Source organism: Triturus cristatus, chromosome 8 (assembly GCF_964204655.1).
Source record: "Triturus cristatus chromosome 8, aTriCri1.1, whole genome shotgun sequence".
In the NCBI taxonomy this organism is placed as follows: domain Eukaryota; kingdom Metazoa; phylum Chordata; class Amphibia; order Caudata; family Salamandridae; genus Triturus; species Triturus cristatus.
In genome coordinates this window covers 1,268,035,879-1,268,049,269 of record NC_140591.1, presented here as the reverse complement: position 1 = coordinate 1,268,049,269, position 13,391 = coordinate 1,268,035,879, and the positions used below count along the sequence as shown (strand labels likewise).

General features: G+C 49.7%; 1 protein-coding gene across 1 annotated transcript in view; it reads left to right on the top strand.

Annotated features, from left to right (window-relative positions):
* The window catches only part of LOC146805699 (uncharacterized), a 65,505-nt gene extending 54,107 nt beyond the window's left edge, over positions 1-11,398 (top strand). Inside the window, exons 2-3 of the mRNA XM_085622983.1 lie at positions 9,059-9,329; positions 10,093-11,398. Of these exons, the coding sequence (XP_085479109.1) occupies positions 9,059-9,329; positions 10,093-11,270 (1,449 nt within the window). The 3' untranslated portion in view covers positions 11,271-11,398. The remainder of the gene's footprint in view (positions 1-9,058; positions 9,330-10,092) is intronic.
* Positions 11,399-13,391: the final 1,993 nt, after the last annotated feature.

Genomic DNA, 13,391 nt, shown 5'->3' with positions numbered 1-13,391 from the left:
CTCTCACGTGTCCCTATCTCCTTTGTCCCTTCTCTCCCTGATACCATTATTTCAAGCCCCTCTGTCTTCCTCTTCCCTTGCCTCTTTTGCATTGTTTCTCCTTCTTTTATTCACATCTCCTCCTCCTATTCTGCCATTTGTTCTCTCTCTTTTTGTTTTCCCCCTTTCCTTTACATTTCTATGCTGTTTTCTACTCTCCTTCACTCCCACCCTCCACCAAAGAGCAAACTCAGAGTCAGGCCCCAGGCAAGCTCAAAGTGAGCTGCCTCTAAAATAACTGCAGCTGGGATAGGGCTCGTGCAAGGCAGACTTGGCCTCCACCCATCTCTTGGCCCCAGTACCACTGCACCATTGCACCCTTGATAGTAGCTATGCACTTTAAACAGTACAAGCACATAAAAACAGGCACCAGGTCTGTTCTGAGCCAGTGCAACTGTTCATGATATGGCACCTGATGTGTAACTAAACTGTAACTTTACCCTAGTAGCATCATAGGTGACAGCTGAGTGCAATGCACACAGATAGTATACATTTTATGATCCTGGGCTCTGTAGATAGATGGTAGACTGTTTTTAAAGAGGGGATGCCAGAGAACACTCTGAGACCTTGGTTTTCATGCAGGCAACAGAAACAATACCTGAGGCCGAATCATGATCCCATTCTTTGTGCCGCGCTGCCTCTACAATAACACAAAGGATCTCTGAGTTAGTGCCAGTGCTGCCAACAGCACAGCTAGGAACCATGATGTGACATTTACTGCCCTGTGCTTCTGAGATATGCTGTCTGCAGTACACGCGCAAACTCAGGATTTTTAGAGTAAATGTATGAGCTGAAGACAGGAAAAAGAAACGCATAGACCCCGTCTGGGGAGGCACAGAGCCGGGAACCAGCATCATGACATGGGCTCCGATGCAGAAACGTTTTAAGGCATGGGCAACGTGGACTCTGTCCAGGGCCCCAGCCTTTCAGGAGGCCGCCTGATAGTCAGTTCCGTTCTGTATAGAATCTAGCCCTGATTACTTTAAATAATTCTTAAACTGATTGTTTTAAAAAACGTTATTCCCTTAATTTATTTTTAATGTAGTTGATGTGTGAGAGTCTAGTACAGGCATTTGGAAGAGAAATTTTGTGTTTATGTTTCATGCAACATTCATCAAATAAAAGTTTCTTTCAGATCAAAGCAGGACCTCGCATATGAGAAATGGGTGGGGGGGGCCACAGAGGTTATATGCAGTAATATTAGTGAGCTGCTGCTGTGTTACAATATTAAAAACACATCACTAGCCTTAGCATTTGGACATGTGTTCCTCTGCACTGTCAGTGACCTGGCCAAAGAGGGCATGAAAGAGCTGAAACTGGATCATAAATTCAAAACTGTTCCGAACAGGGACCCCAAAATGCGTTTGGCCCAGGGCCCCGAAAAACCTTTAGATGTCCCTGCTCTGACGAGGCCTCTCTCAGATCGGGATTAAAACCTGTGGTGGCCCATTGGCAGGCGAAATTTCGGGGGCTCCCTCGCAAATTCTCTCCTAATTAAGTTTTTATTTTACCATCAACAATTTTAATAAACCAATTTTATTACACAAAACTAAACATTAACAATTATTAATGTTATTAAACAAAAATTAATTGGAAACAATTTAAGAAAGCTTAATTGTAATTTTCTTTCAAGATCAAATCAATATTATTTTGTTCTGTTGTTGTGGGCCCCTATAGGGAGTGGGGCCAATAAGCCGGTGCCTACTTTGCCTATTTGGTAATCCGGAACTGCCTGCTCCATCTTTAACAGAAGGTACTAGCATGAGTCGATAAAAGCATACTTTTATGCTCTGGCTATTGTCTTTAATATCTTCATTCGAGAAGTATGTCTTCTTTTGAGACTACACCAGTGCAAAAGTTTCATGGGATAGAAAACGCTTACCACAAAGTACTTGCACTGAAGATTCATCCCTAATCACTCCAAGCAGTTTAAAGGGAAGACAAACCTTGTAAAGCTGTGGATATTTTTTGATTGAAATTGAGTCGTTTTATTTCTCAAGGTTGGTCTCTGGTAATATCAGTTGTAAACAAAACAATTAGGAAATTGATTACAAACGTGGACCTAGGGTTTACATAAACAATCTATAACCACCCAAGTGTTGGGTAACAAAAGTATTTTTTATTATTTATTTATATAGACAATTTTATCTTAATATAATGGTAAAAAGGAGAAAGAAGATAAAACATTTTCCCCTGAGTACAATATCTCAATGTTCACAATAGTGATTTAGTCAGTACATTTCGCTACATTGGATGTCCATGTTTCTTAGGGTGAATATGCAGTCATGCTAATACATTCACACTGTGCCTAATAGTACACAATATTGTATGTAAAAATGTCATACAAAGTTTAAATATTTTTTATATAAAAAGAGAAACATGGATTATACAAAACAGATCACTTCAATTCATCAATTGGCATGGCTCTTGAAAGTTCAGTGTCTGACATCCAATGTAGCGAAATGTACTGAATACCCTACTGTGATTCAAAGTGGATTTAAATGGTAGAGGTAAGGCAGCTCTCACCAATTAATACCTCTTAAATGAGAACAGGGGGACTTCCGTATGGTCTTCATCCAGATTCAAATGCTTTAGTACAATCCTTTTGACCTCATTATTGGTGGGACTAAATATACTTGCACTACCACAACCACCATGCCCCCCCACCTCAGCAGGATGGAGCCCACCCCACCCAGAAGCATTTGGAATCCATTGCAGTACACCAAACAAACTTACAGGTAGGTAGACATCTTCACAATGAGGGTGTGTGTGGGTGGGAGGCCTGTACCACTACTCCCACCATGCCCCCTGCCCCTCACCTCAGCAGGATGGAGCCCTCCCCCACCCCACCCAGAAGCAGTTGGAAGCCATTGCAGTACACCAAACAAACTTACAGGTAGGTAGACTTCTTCCCTGGGAGGGTGTTCGGGGGTGGGAGGCCTGCACTACCACTCCCACCATGCCCCCTGCCCCCACCTCAGCAGGATGGAGCCCTCCCCCCACCCCACCCAGAAGCATGTATCAGCCATTACATTACCCTCATCAAACTTACAGGTAGGTAGCCATCTTCCCTGGGAGGGTGTTTGGGGGTGGGAGGTGGGAGGCCTGCACTACCACTACAACCATGCCGCCTGGCCCACACCTCAGTAGGATGGAGCCCTCCCCCCCAACCCACCCAGAAGCAGATGGAAGCCATTGCAGTACACCAACAAAACTTACAGGTAGGTAGACATATGATTCTGTCCTGTGACCCCACAGAGCAGGATGTAAGCAGCCACCATGCACACACACGTGTGACATAACAAACCCAAATGTGGGCACATTACAGGTAAGTAGCCAGTACATGCACCCACGCATTCGTCACAAATTAAATGGTGCCATATAACAACACCAGCCCTCTCATTGCACAAAGAGGCACACCTACCCCATTGCCAAGCACAGTGCGCACACAGGTAAGCTAAGGAAACTGTCACAGCTACCAAAGTGTGACACACCAATGCACAAGTAGAAGAAAGTCAGGGCACAATCATGCACAGCACCTATTTACATGTGCATCGCCATGGGGCAAGTACAACAAGGACCATTCGAAAAATACAAAAGCATGTGTGGTGGTACAAATCAAGATATGCACATGACAGGACAAAGTTATGTAGGAGATGACAATGGCCAGTCCATGGCCAGATGTGACGCCTGCCAGGTCAGACAAATCAACAATGAGTCCTCAATTAAAAACATGTTGTGCCAGGCCCTAGATGGTAACAAGTCCCTGTAATCCATAACTGTGCACGGGTCGCATGATATGCATTGACACCTCACACCATGGACAAGTAATGCATGTACCACTGCATCATGTCAGGAAGCACAGTAGTGCACATAGTAAACAATGTGATGATCTGTCAATTGTGCAGTGTACAAAAAGTGAATGACACACAGCTAACCCAAAGCTTGCTGGGTGCACTACAATCACCATTTCCCATCTGACCCACAGGTGACCAAGAACTCACTGCAGAGGACAACACCAGCAACCTGCAGAGCCAGTCTCCCCCCTCCCCCGGTACATGGACTCTCGGATGTTGACTCCCAGGATTCAATTGACGATGAGCTCGAAGCCGGCCCATCTGGTGTGCCAGGGAGCAACAGGTCCCAGGACCCCATCGTCCCCCCCACCACATCTGCAGCAACAACAACTTCACAGCAGACCCCTGTCACGGCCTGTGGGGCCACCGCAACCACCACCACCACCACCACCAGTGCTGCCTGCAACACCCTCCCTGTTCCAGAGGATGACCAGCACACACCACCGACGGAGGAGGGCAGGGAGAGGATGCAGGTGCCCACAGTGGTGAGGCAGCAGGTCCGTGGCAGCAGGGTAGGTGGGAGGGGCAGCGTAACCCACAGACACCAGAAGGCTGGGACCCAATCCCAGGAACACATCACCAGAGTCCTTGGCGCATACGGACAGGCCCAGGGACCAACCGGCCGGTCGGATGAACTGTTGCACGAGCTCATCCTGCTGATGAGGTCCATCGACACCCGCATGGGACTATCGTGGACCTCTTGGCCCAGCAAGTGGCGGTACTGAGGGACAGGCCTGCGCCACAAACAACACCTCCACCTCCCTCTGGTGAGCCGCAGGATGAGAGTTCACCATCCTCCCCTGCACCCACAGAGAGGGGTGAGTCCTCAGATCCCACTGGCCCTGCAACAGGGCCCCCCCTGCCAAACGACAAAGGGGCGTCCTAAGAAGACCCTGGGAGTATCTGGAGGCGAAGCACCTGCCAGACGCCAGTCACAGAGACAGCCATGATGGCAACCCTCTCCACCACTGCATTGACTTTTTGGATTGTCCTTCCCCACACTGCCTTGTGAATGGCATCTGTCTGTTGGACTGGGCTTGATTATCTCAATTACCACAACTGTCAACTCACTGCTCCACCACCCAATGGAAATGTACACCCCCCTCGCATCTCACCATTGCACATAAAATATCCTTACACACATGTTGTCATGTCTGCTCCGTTTTTATTGCAGGATGTACAGTCTTCAACATGATCATAATGTACAAGGAGCATGGGCTGTATGTAGGCAAGGAGAAGTTGAAGGCACCTAGGGAAACATAACAGAACTACTTTCACTGGTCTGGGTGTGGCATCACAGACGTCACACAACCCCTACCATCAGGATAACCCAACATGCACACATCACAATGGGCAACAAGTGTCAACATACACGTCCTGTAGATGTTGCCAAATGACCTGTCCCAGAAACATTGCCAACCACCGCTGAGTCTACAACTGGCTGCTGTTACAATTCTCACAAGCCTCTTCACGACAACAGCAATATCAGCAGACAATGGTTATGTTTCACATTGTCACCCACCTTCAAGTGAAGTAGCGTGCGATGAGCTGTTCACGCAGGTCAACACCTTCCTCCTCTCCACTGTCCTCATCACTGGACACGGGTTGGTTTGCAGGCGGGGGCCTTGGGTCCTCACCATCATCCAGGAGCAGGGGAATCTCCTTGCGAATGGCTAGGTTGTGGAGCATGCAGCATGCCACTACAATCTGACACACCTTCCCGGGCGAGTATGCCAGTGCTCCTCCGGTCTTGTCCAGGCAGCGGAAACGTGACTTGAGCAGACCAAAAGTACGCTCCACCACACGACGTGTCCTCCCATGTGCCTCATTGTAGCAGATGTCACCTGGGGTCCTGGGATTCCTCAGTGGGCTCAGCAACCAGGGACGGTTGGGATATGCAGAGTCACCTAGGTATGACAAACACAAATAGACATTGCAATGTCGCTGAGGCTGAGGGCAGCAGGTCACACACCCAGCACGCCATACGACTAGGCATACTCACCCACAATCCATGCACGCTCGGGAAGCAGATTAGCCATCAGCTGGGGCACAATGCTGTTCCGCAGGATGTAGGAGTCATGGGCCGAGCCTGGGAATTTGGCACACACGTGGGAGATGACCATATCTGCCAGGCACACCACCTGCACATTTATGGAGTGGTAATGCTTGCGATTCCTGTAAATGTGCTCAATTGCCTGTGGTGGCACAAGCCCGACATGGGTGCAATCAATGGCACCAACAACATTGAGGATGTGTCCAAGGGGATAGAAGTCTCCCTTCACAGCTGGCAATTCAGCACCCCTGGGGAAATGGATGTATCTATCCTTGTATATCATCATGGCAGAAAGTACATCACGCAGCACCATGCTGAACATCGGTTGTGACATCCCACCAGCGCTGGCCACTGTCTCTTGGTATGATCCAGTGTCAAAAAAATGCAGGGCCGCCATCACCTTATAAGTAGGGGTGAAAGCTGTTGGATATGTCCGGCGAGGCTGCAGGTGGGGCTCCAACAGATCACAAAGGGTTTTCAGGGTGGATCTATCCAGACGGCATTTCCGTATGATCGCAACATCCTCCATGACCTCCAGTACCGTCAAGTGACTAATTAAATTTGGCCTCCTCCTATTTGAGATGATAGTGGACACATGTCAGTGCAATACATCATGAGATGTGCACAGCATATAACGTTCTGGATGACACAACGACAACAATGACTGACATCAATATTGACTAACAGACCAGCTTACATGTAGGGACACCTTCAGCTACAAAAAGGGCACACCTGTCAACTTTCACAAGACAAGTACCTCAAACACCACCTTGGTCAATGTGAATGCACATAAGGAGATGGCCACATTTCACATGGGCACACCTGGGAGTATTGCATCCAGCATATGTGTATCAAATCAAACCCACTGTCTCATACCTAGCTGCTGTACCTTTCACACCTTAATGCGTCATTACAACCTGGTACACATCCACCACACAATGACCACAGTCGGCGCAGGAATGAAGAATGTGTGAATGAGCAGACATGAGACGCAATGCAAAATAGATCATCATTCATTGAGACGAGCATCGCTGTGATTGTCACTGCACCTCAACACATTGACATGTGTACACATTGTAGAGTCCAGAACAACACTGTCCTGCCTACATGAACATCAAATCCATTAGTGACATGTGAGTGGGTACAGGCCAATCTACGAAACACACACACAAACATGGCATGTGTAGCCATCAGTGGAGTAAATGGAACATTGGCATCGTATGCACAATGATGTGCCATTGACCATGTTGGCACTGTGCACTGTTGATGTTTGCCAGATGGCCATTGCGATTGTATGGCACCCAAATCGCGGTAGCTACCACCTGGCCCCAGCGGAGTGTCATCAGCACCCCCATTCACACAAGTGCGGTAGTGATAGGCATGGAGACATGTGGAAATTGCGGGTGGCATGCTCCGCCGCCTGAGTGGCGGAGCCTCGTGTCGATGTATGGCACCCATATCGTGGTAGCTACCGCCTGGCCCCAGCGGAGTGTCACCAGCACCCCCATTCACACAAGTGCGGTAGTGATAGGCATGGAGACATGGGGAGATGGTGGTTGGCATGCTCCACCACAAAAAATCGCGGTAGCGAATACCGGGCCCCTGCGGTGTGTCACCGCCATGGAACTTGCCCTAGAGAAAATGGGAAGCTCGATAGCGGTGACATGATGCAATTTTGTAAATAGCTGTAAGCGTGCTCCGCCACTGCGGAGGCAGTCATTGGATGCGTTTCAAAGATGCACCATCGCGATAGCACACACCAGACCCCAGCGGTGTGTCACTGCCATGGAGCATGCCCTTACCACCAATGGGAACCTTGATTGCGGTGGCATGATGCAATTTTGAAGATTGCGGTAGGCGTGCTCCGCCACCGCGGAGGCGGTTATTGGATGTATTTGAAAGAGGCAGAGCTGGACCACCAATTGCTGCAGCTTGGCACCTTTGAAACGACCCCAGGGGGCTATATATGTGTGGAAGTGAGCCTCACATTTCCACTGCTCCCAGAGCCTGCTGCCAGAGACCCCTCACCTGCTGCTGCCTCCTGGGACTGCTGCTTGAGACCCCTCACCTGCTGCTGCTCCTAGAGCCTGCTGCCGGAGACCCCTCACCACCCAATACCGCCGCTATAGGCTCATGTCCACAGTGATGGCAAGGACAGAGAAGATCTGTGCCAGTCTCTTCACAAGCGAGGAGCTGGAGGTCCTGGTGGACGAGGTGCTCACACAGTACACAAGGCTATATGGTGCCCCAAATGTTGTGGTAAGACTTCAACAGTGGTGGGGTAGGGCAGGGGGGCCACACATGTAGTTGGACTGATGCAGTATGTGCCTGGGAGTGTGGGATAGTGTCATGCACTCCAGAGGGAGGGTGTGTGTACCCAATGCCACAGGTTTGCCTCTCTGCACATGTATGTATGAGTGACCTGTGTTGTGTTGTCAGGCATACAGTGACACAGAAGGTTGTTCATGCTGTAGTCAGGACAGTGATTGCTTGGCTGGATGGCTGTGTGTGCCCCTGTAGTCCATCTCAGTATGAGCCCAGCTGGGCAGCACAGTTCCCGCCTACAAAGACAAGGACACATCACTTCACTTACAGAGTATGACATCAGTCTTTTCACATTGCAAAGCTATGGGCCATCTCAGCACTGTAGATTGCACACAGCCGCCCCTGTGAAGGGCATTTTGTATTTGTGAGATCATGTCCCTCAATGTGACATCCATGACACAGTTATCTATTCACAGGGCAGGGACATTGACGGCTGCGCAGTCTTGGACACAGTGAGTCTACCCCCAAACACAGGTTGACATGTGATGTATGTGTTGCTCAAGCCAACAATGGACTGGAGATGTGGGCAGGCTACATAGGTGTTTCAGTGCTGGCATCCTGCATGTGTGTGAGATGTGCAGGTACTGTGTTCCCCTTCACACCTGCATGCTTTTACATCAGCCTTTCCCATGCAGGTGTACCATGTGAGCTGTACTATAGTCTCTGATAGACATATCGTTGGATATGTGAAGAGTTTGTATCTTGCTGCTATACTGATAGATGTATGTCGGTACATGACACTGTGTCACTGATCATTTCCCCCTCTTGTCTCCCATGCCTGCAGCTGAAGGTACACCAGCGTAAGGCCGTGTGGAGGGCCATTGCAGTGAAGGTGCGAGCTCTGGGGGTTTCAAACCGACAGCGCACCCACTACCACAAGAGATTGGACGACATCAGCCGGCTGGCAAAGAACGTGGCGGAGATGACCTTGGGTCTTCATCCTCGCACTGGGCGTTTGGCACGGCACAGCATGACACCACTAATGGGGCGCATCTTGGTGGTGACACAGCCTGAGCTGGATGCACATTTGAAGGAGCATCAGCAGCAAGCCAGGGGTGAGCATTTGGGGAGTCTGACTTTGGCTGGTAGTGGCTGAATGTGTAAAGAGCATGTGCCAGCGCTGGCCTATGTGATGTTGGTAGTGTGATGCTGTGGCATGTAAGTGGCTGCTGGGCTGGGTGCCGGTGGCATGCATTTGCCCTGCCTGTACTTACAAAGGTGATTTGGATGCTGTGCATTCACATTACATTCTGAGTTGTGCTCTTCAGGTTTCTTCTGCATTGGTGTAGTCTTGGGAATCCCATGGGAGGGAATGGCAGTGTGCCTGATCTGACTGTGCCTTCATCAATGCGTCCATTGCATGCACCCAGATTAGGGAGGCCTACACATCTGATAACAATGTGCACCATTCTATTGTCCCCAAAGTACAACATGGTGGGTGGCATGGGCTAATGTCCATTGTGGACTGTCATGTTGTAGTTTGGGTCTGTGTTGTCCCCTCCTGTTCCATCCAGATCCGTCATTGGCAACAAGTAGTGTGCCCCCATCATGTCCCTAGGTGTGCTCAGAGCTAGTTGTGTGTCTGGTTGAACAGAGCCACAAGAAGGGTGTTGTGCTGTGTGGTCATCACATGGCTCACTCATGCCTGAGTTTCCAGTTTCCACGCACTGCCTGAGTCTATATAGTGAATTGTCACGAGGTGATTGCACAGGGTGGTGTGCAACATGTAGATTTGGTCATCTTTTGTAATGCATTGCTTGCATATGTTTGTTCTGTTGCTGTTACTGACCTGACCCTACATGTCTCTCTCTCATGCAGCATCTCCTGTGGTCACGGAGGGACAGGAGACGGACACCAGTGGGGGTGAAACTAGCACAACAGCTGCACAGGAGTCCAGTGACACAGATGTCACCAGCGCCTCAGAGAGGGACAGGAGTCTGCTGGAGGAATCCCAGCCTGAGACGCAAAGCATCACATCATCTGATGCCCGCGGGGATGCATCCATGTTGGAGGACTCTGCATTGTCTTCCACCACACAGCGGCCAGTGCCCACCCTCCCAGCCACTTCCTCTGGTGCTGCCCGTGTCTGCCTCAGTAAGAGGGGAAGAGTGTCCTTCACCCCTGGCACCGCTGCCCCTGCACCCCCTGCTGCCATCAGTGCTGTGTCTGTGGACCTTTTGCGCCTGCTGTGTGTAGGCCAGACAGCTCTCCTCAATGCCTTCATTGACCACAACAAGAAATTGGCCCAGGTGGTTGCTTTCATGGAGGGCATACATTCAGACGTGGGTGGGCTGCACCGGACAGTCCAGGCTTTGTCATCAACAGTGACGTCTGCCCTTCAACAGGCACATAGTCACAGTCCAGCTCCAGTCCCTTTGTCCACCCCCCTGGCAGTGGCCACGTCTGACGATAGTGACCACGGTCCACATACATCAAAGTCACGATACAGTACACGAAGCACACAGCAGCAGCAACCCAAGCGATCCCGGCCGCAGACACCATCCCCACAGAAGACCAAAGCCACCCCAGAGCGCAGGGATAAAAGCCTGTCAGGCGACACCAGTGGACAAAAAGCAAAGCAGCAGACCTCAGGCACACATGCCTCAGAGGCATCCCCATCAGAGGACTCTCCTGCCCCTAAAGCATCGCGCAAAGAGAAGCATACAGTGTCTGTGCCCACCAAGGAGGTGATGCATGCCAAAGATACACCTAGGAAGGGCTCCAAGGCAGATTCACCCACCACCTCGACTCCCATTCCAAGCCCAGTGAAGCAGGGGCCGGAGGGCACAGTAGGGGTAACACCTAGTAAACAGGGGAAGGGGGGGCAGGCAAAGCGTTACACTGGGTCCAGCACATCACCAGAAGGGTTGCCAGCGCCTGCACCTGATGCAGCTTTGGTGGTGAGTGTGCCTGTTGTGCCCACACCACTTTCCAATGATCCAAAGTCAGGCAAGTTATTTAGAATCCCCAAGAAGTGGAAAGGCACCCCTCCATAGTCTCCCAGCCACACCGTGTCTCCCGTCTGCATGACTCCACCTCCCAATACACCACCTGGTCCAAGGAGCCCTCCGGCTTGCCAAGCCACTGATAGCTCTACCTCAGCTAGTCTGCTCTCTCCCCGGTCAAGTGCCCCGACAGTCCCCTAGACACAGACAGATCCCAGTCCGCCTGACAGCCAAGTGTTAGTGTATGTGCTTGCACCACATACAGCTCTTGAGGCACAGCCGGGAGCAGGGCACTGACAGCCCATTTTAAAACTTTTGGGTTTAAATTGTCTTGGTTTCCTTTACTTTGCGCCGCATTTTTAACCTTCACCTACTCAGCAGAGTGCTTGCTGACGTAGGCTCAATTTTCCCTGCTGAAACGACGGGATTGGCCGGTCGCTAGGCCACGCCCACCTCCGTAGTCACGCCCCCTCCGACATAAACGCACGCTGTTCTCGAGCGCTGCGTTTGCTTGCACCACATACAGCTCTTGAGGCACAGCCGGGAGCAGGGCACTGACAGCCCATTTTAAAACTTTTGGGTTTAAATTGTCTTGGTTTCCTTTACTTTGCGCCGCATTTTTAACCTTCACCTACTCAGCAGAGTGCTTGCTGACGTAGGCTCAATTTTCCCTGCTGAAACGACGGGATTGGCCGGTCGCTAGGCCACGCCCACCTCCGTAGCCACGCCCCCTTAGGACCCCTCTGCTATATAGCATGTGTCCCCACCGGAAGCGCAGCGGACGAGCGCAGCGGGCGCGACGATGGCGCGCCGAAGGCGCGCCTAAGGCAAGCCCGTCTGCGCCCGTCCGCGAACGACCGGGGCGCGGGGCAGGACACTCTAGCTCCTCTACCATCGATATAGGCTCTGCTAAGAGAGTGGACCAGCTGAGATTCTGCTACTCTAGCGCGACTCTGCACAATTTGGGTAGGACCGCCAACAAACTTTGTTTACATGCCATTGACCCCAACTGTATCCCACAACACTGTCACATATGTAACTACTCCTTCAGCAAGGCTCCTCTATATAAGGCCCCTACACCCAAACTTAAAATGTTGCTGCTAAATTGTAGATCGATGGTAAAACACAAGACGGAATTGCGAGAGATACTACAATCACAAGATTATGATGTGCTGTTTCTCACAGAAACATGGTTAGACGATTCTTCAGCCCCTGACATCGTAGAGGCGATACCTTTGAGTTATAGCCTTTTAAGAATCGACAGACCTAAACTACGTGGAGGTGGAATTGCATTAATTTGCAAAAAGGAATTACAATGCACACTTACTGACACTGCTAATACCCATAGCGAATGTGGGACCTTCTCAATAAAAATGACCCCATTGATGACCATTACCGGCCTTCTTATATATCGTCCCCCTGGAAACGCTACTTCTTTCTGTAACCAGCTTATAGAATCAGCTACTCAATTAGCGATAAAACATCATAACTTCATGATTTTAGGTGATCTGAATCTTCATCTGGAAGATAATAATGCTAAAGAAGCCCAAATACTTAGAACTGCTTTACAGGCGATAGGAGTAACACTGCTATCAAACTCCCCCACGCATCAACAGGGACATCTTCTTGACCCAGTCTTTTCTACCTGGGAGGACATTGAAATGCTCCCCCCTATACCTATCATATGGTCTGACCACCACCTGATCACCTTTTATATTCCCATTAACAAGAGTAAGCTAGCCCCCAATAAACCCCTGTTCACTAAACGACGAAACTGGAAAAACTACACCCCGGAACGTATGATCAGTGAATTACAGAAACACACCCCGCCAATAGGACTCTCCTTACAAGATACCTGGAAGAATTATGAAACATGGCTGAGCAAGGCACTCGATACTATTGCACCGTGGACGTCTAAACCCCCCGTTAGAAGAACCAAATCTGAACCCTGGTATACAGAAAAATTAAAACTTGCGAAAAAACACTGTAAAGTGACAGAACGCAAGTGGAGGAAAAATTACTCTCCCGAGCTTAAGGAACTATATAAACTAGAGTTAAAATCATACCAGAAAATGGTTAGAGAGGAGAAAAGTTCCTTTTACCAGACAAGAATTGAAGAGGCAACTAACCCCATGAAAGAACTTTTTAGCATTTATAAGGAACTTACAAACA